Genomic DNA, 6,000 nt, shown 5'->3' with positions numbered 1-6,000 from the left:
ATGAAGTACAAACATGTACTACTATGTCATATAGTGGAATCAAGCACAATTTATTTCCCACATTAATCCTTGGAGGAAAGTAATTGTAATTTTAGGTCTTGAAAGATTGAGCAATTTCAACAACATACATACATTCATATTTAATATTTAGAATTATGAAATAGAAAGATGAAACAGAAGAACGAAAACACAGAATATACGTGGGGAAAACCCTTTCAAGTAAAAAACCCCACACTTTAAAAGTAGAGAGCCATTGTATTATTCAACAACAAATAAAGGTTACAATACAATCTTCATGCTCTAGGCCTTTACATGGAGATTTACATCCTACTCCATTCTAGAGAAAATCCAATAGCATAGCCCCTGCAAAAATAAATTCTTCCTCCTACAACTCTAGCAATTCTTGTATTTATAAAGCTTACAATTCAAAAGATAGCAACTTCTCAAATGTGTCCACATTCAATGTATATGTGAATGTTTCCAAGTTCAATGTATCTTCATCATGTAAATAGAAATTTTCTTGTTGCATAACTCTTGCATAAATAATAATGTCCAGACTCAAATCTCCAAGTGGGCACCAACTTCCTCAATAATAGGAACTTGCCATATTAGATGCAGAAGTATCAAGACATATGTCACCAAAGCACACCTTTGAGAAATTTTCATAAACTTCTTTCTCCAAATGAGCATCCAAGTGACAATTGGCACTCTATCGTGCTCTCCTCACTATACATGTAGGAATAACTTCCTTGATGGGTCCCACAATGTGATATGACTTCCTATTTAAGTTATCACTTAGGATATTATTAAATATGCACCATATTATTTAAATAATACCCAAATAATTATTGCTAGGACTCAAAGGTTGAGATACCTTAATCCCAACAAGAAGAAGAGGCAATTGGTGTGGATGTAAGTTTTTGAAATAATAAAGTAAGACATTTCCTTTGCTTATCATCTTAGGAAAGTCATCCGAATTCGGAATGACAAAGCCTAGCATTGTTGTCAAAGCTGACAAGGAATTGCCTGAGAACAACAATGTTGGAAATTACAATGACGAGGGTAATAAGTTAGGTGACAAGACAAGTTGAGCCTACATTTTGTTGTCAAAATCACAACAAAAAGATTCTCATGATAAAAACAATAGACAATAGTCTTTAGTGTTCGTCTGTGTGTTGCTTATGACCAACTTGTATTAGAAGGCAACAATAGTATTGATGATTTGATTTAGTGGAGCTTAGGTTTTTCATTACGTATTTTCTTATTGTTGAAGTGGCTTTATAGTTTATAAAATTTGTGTGAATAAATTAAAGGGAGTTGACAATTGTTGGGAAATGTTAAAAGATTTGCATGGAGTTGATATTTTGTAATGTCCCAATTTAAGGGTCCTCTTGCACTGCAACTGACTTTGACTTTCTTGGCGGGTGTTTGTGCAACTCAATTGGAGATTGAAGGCATAAGGGGTTGGAGGATTATTATAATCTCGAGCTAGCTTCTTTCTCATAAATGATAGCTTGCACAAAAAATACCAATTGCATATTCATGTATCTTCATGGAGCAAGGAGAGCTTGGCGTTTCTTGGCAAAACTTGTGGGTATAATAGTGCGTATGTAGATTTATTGCACTCTTTCCTATGTGGAGGCTTGAATGGTATGTATATTAACTTTATTTTATTAAACTTTCCCTCCTTAACAACCACCATGAGAAGCATGTAAGGGCATCACATCCTATTTCTTAAATTTTTGCATCATCCTTGTAAGCAATAATTTATGTCAAAGATATTGTAAAAGATTTATGCTATTTTTCATTGCATATGATGAAAGCCACCTTTCTAGGGTTGTTAAGCATCAAATTTCACTTGGTTATAACAGGCTTTCTTTGTTATGACCCACTTGCTACTTAATCTCCTATTTTAATTAATATTGCACATCCTCAGCACATGTTGGTCTATGTCTTGCTTATGACCAGTTTATATTGGAAGGAAAAAATAATATTGGTGGTTTGGTTTATTGAAGTTTAGGGTTTTCATTATCTATGTTCTTATTGTGGAAGTGGCTTTATAGTTTATAGAATCTGTGTGAATGAATTAAAGGGAGTTGACATTGTTGGGAAATGTTAAAAGATTTGCATAGAGTTGATATTTTGTAATGTCCCAATGTTAGGGTTCTCTTGCACTGCAATTGACTGTCTTTCTTTGTGGATATCTGTACAACTCAATTAGAGGCTTAAGGCATTAGATGTTGGAGGATTTTTATCATCTCAAGCTAGCTTCTTGCTCAAAGATGATATCTTGCATGAGAAGCATCAATTTCATATTCGTATCACTTCATGGAGCAAGGAAAGCTTGACATTTCTTGGCAAAACTTGTGGGTGCAGCTAGTGTACTCACTTTGATTAATATCTTCCGTACACCAAAGGGGGGATTGGTTCTCACAATATTGGAGGAGATATATTGACATTTTTGAGAAAAAGTGAAATCTCTAAGGAGAGTTGTTCTCTCATTGTTCATGGAGAATGAAAATATTTTATGTTTCCATTTGGTACAAAAGAGTGCAGGTTTGACAGTCAAGAGATCTACTAGTGGTCTCAGTTTGGTGTTTCTTGAATCAACAAGGAGAATTGGTGAAGACCCTTCATCAAAGTTTCAAGAAAGGTTGTTGTATTCAACTCTTGCAGTATTCTATCCTTTGTTTGGATTATGTAATAAAGTGGGAATGTTGGATCTATTATATGGTTTAGTCTATAGTATATGGTTTCAATAATAAGTAAATAGGTTAATTTATTGTTAGTAAATGAAACAAAAGGTAGTTGTAAGGAAGTTTGACTGGTTAAACAATATCATGACTTTTATAAATCCCATGTATTCAATGTAAAATATCATCCAGAAATTAACATATTTTATTTTGTGTTAATATTTCTACAGTCATGGTTTAGAGATATCTGTTTGCTCTACCATTTTTAACATTTACTGTGTTTTTTTAATGTAATTCATTATAATGATGGTAAATATAATACAATCTATTTGTAGCATGGCATAATTGATTAATTAATATAAAAGAATCTTATGTATTATTCTGGAGTACAAAATATATTTTAACCATATTGGATATGCGTATACAATGGCTCATCAAACAAACCACAAACTTTCAGCTTGTCAGCTCATATTTACTTATATGCTTTCAACATATGGTGAAATGAACAACTTTAACTCAGTAAAGGGAATACACTTTCAAATATGGTAGAAATAAACAAATGTAACTCAGCAATGGGAATGGACATGCTTTCTTGATCACAATCCTGATTATTTAATATATTTGTTTGAGCCTTGGGATGTGTATCCATCCTCGCATTTTACAGTGAGCAAGCAAATAGAGAATATAAAATGGGCAGTGAACATCCTTGGCCTTAATAAAATAGGCTTCAAGACACTCCAAGGAAGAAAAAATGAGAACGAGTAATAAAATCATAGACATATACTAGATAGAGGAGAGAAGCAATAAGCCAACAACTTCTGTTTCTTGGAAGCTCCTCTTTACATAGAAGAACCCTAAAACTAGACAATAATGTACATGGTATATAACCTCACTCAATCCTTTGGAAACGTAATCACTATATCTGATTTTATTTTAGAGAAGAATGTACGTAATAACATCAATTTTTACAGTGCAAAGAAATCAGGATTGTGCAATAAATACTCAATAGTACAAGAAGAATATAATAAATGGATATTCAAAATTTGGAGTTTTAGATAAATATCCAATTCTTGAAGAAAGTGTTTAGTAGCAGTTGCTATTTTCTGATGCAGATGTATTTCCTTCTTACTTCTGGGTAGGAGGAAGGATTTGTAATCTTGGATCTAACTCTGTACCCAATTTTTCTGTTACTAATTGATAGCTCTCCACCAGTTTTATTTGACTATCAATAATCTTAGGACATCTTGGAAGAAGTTCCACTGGCTCCCCTACTGGAAATACAATGTACTCGATAGCAAGCCTGGCCTCCTGAGAAAACAGAGATGCATTAAACACAAGCAAAACCGTTAAAAAATCAAAATGTACCTCGAGAAATATCTCATATAGCCAGATAACAGTACTTAATTTTGCTTTGTTTTTAAAGACACAGATCAACAGTTGAGAAAGTATCTTAATTGCCAAAACTTATGTCATGTTTCGATCAAGGTTACATTTTCACTTCAAAATTTAATCTTGTCCATCTCACATGAAATAAAATTAATGCACTTTATGAAATGTACTTATGCACAAAATCAGTACAGCAGTTAGAAAGAGCTCGACATATCTTTACAAAAAATTATCCTAATCCATAGGATCACCTCATGGAATAATAGAAAACTTGGATAAAAGTCACTGTCTGGCTTTATATTCAAGTCCATCAAATAGTTTCAATTGATTAAAAGAGATAGGATCTACACCAAAAAGATTGTTTTTATAGTGGCCTGTAATGTGAAAAAACTACAAAAGGAACTGGAATCCTGATTTCAAAATAAACAGTGTATGGGATGATTTGGAAAGATATAGGTTCCCTAAATGTAAGCAAAATGAAAGTTTCTTTAAAAGTGAAATCCTTTCTGCTACATGCTGAAAGGATAAAATAGAACATAAGAGGCGAGAGCACATAGCCATTTATGAAACAGGCAAGATGGCAAGGATAGATAGTCAAGTGGGCGGAATCTAGTTGTCTCTTTGAAGTTAGCTTAATGGGAATGGCCCTCATGTCTACAACACCAGAATAGACATAAGCATACTCTCCTCCAGCCATGGACTATTGGAGAATTACTTGTAAGCGTCAAAACATACAACTTTTAGGGGAATAGCAAATCAAGAGATGGTATAGATAAAACTAGTAGATATAAAATAAAAACTAATTGTCAAGTTCCGTTATCCACTCAAAAATTTATTCGTAGTTTATTAAATCACATGAATGAACTACTTACTAAGTCTCATGTTTTTGACTACTTTATGGTATTGAAGACCCACAGAAGATGGCAAAAGCCATTTCTTTTTTCTGAAAATATTGTCAGGGGTGGTCATGGAATTTGATATCCACTAGGAAATCTATATATCAACAAATGTTAAAGAACCTATGCTCCCCCAAGTTTTGGGGGTGGTAAGGGATGGCTGAACGTGTTTCTGGTATGTTTGGGCCATTTTTTAGGGGACAGGAGGGGACAACTATTAACAAATTTTAAAAAATATAGACATAAACATAGAAAATATATGGCTGTCCCTAATTAGTAGATGCAACTGGTAGGTCTGAATCAAAATCGGAGTTTGAGTATGAGCCACTGCCAATATGAAGGGTTGCCTCAAGCAATGGAACCCCGACCAATCCCTCGTGTGTCTTCTCCTCATCGATCTATATAGCATCTTTAGGATCAACATCCCAATGTAAGGTTGGAGTCTGACGATACTTAGGAGTTTGTTGATCTTGTAGTTGCAAAGCATTGTGTACAACCACCAACTTCTTCGATCATCTAGAGGTAAGGTTGTTTCTCTTGACTGATTGGATGAAGCTATATGTGGACCAATTCCTCTCTTCAATAAAGGAGCTAGCAACCTATGAAAGAAGACGAACAAGAAGTAACTGTTGTCATTTTTATGACACCCTTGGTCCATCAATGAGAACCAATCAGAGATATGTTCCATGGACCAACGCTGCCCCAGTTTGATCCAGGAGAAGACGATGGAATCATAAAGTATGAAGTGTTGCCTTGTCGGAAGTTCCTTTCCCAAGCCTTCTCTTCCTCTCTCTTTCCCGGAACTCTGGAACCAGGATCCGGAGTTCCCTTCCTTGGTCTCTTGTTCTCTTGCCTCGGAACTCCAGAACCCCGAAGTTCCCAGGTTCCCAAGTCCACCGAAGTTCCCCCAACTTCGGTGACCCAAGTCTCCGAAGTTCCCCCAACTTCGGTGGCCCAAGTCTCCAAAGTTCCTAAGTCTTCAACCTCGGAACTCTGGAACCCCCAGGTTCCCAAGTTCCTTTTTC

General features: G+C 35.0%; 1 protein-coding gene across 1 annotated transcript in view; it reads right to left on the bottom strand.

Annotated features, from left to right (window-relative positions):
• Window positions 1-3,385: 3,385 nt before the first annotated feature.
• LOC131029696 (protein SEEDLING PLASTID DEVELOPMENT 1) overlaps window positions 3,386-6,000 on the bottom strand; it is a 287,280-nt gene continuing 284,665 nt past the window's right edge. Inside the window, exon 9 of the mRNA XM_057960291.2 lies at window positions 3,386-4,001. Coding sequence (XP_057816274.2) covers window positions 3,819-4,001 — 183 coding nt within the window. The 3' untranslated portion in view covers window positions 3,386-3,818. The remainder of the gene's footprint in view (window positions 4,002-6,000) is intronic.

This window comes from Cryptomeria japonica, chromosome 9 (genome assembly GCF_030272615.1).
Source record: "Cryptomeria japonica chromosome 9, Sugi_1.0, whole genome shotgun sequence".
Lineage (NCBI taxonomy): Eukaryota > Viridiplantae > Streptophyta > Pinopsida > Cupressales > Cupressaceae > Cryptomeria > Cryptomeria japonica.
This window is presented reverse-complemented; position numbering and strand designations above follow the sequence as displayed.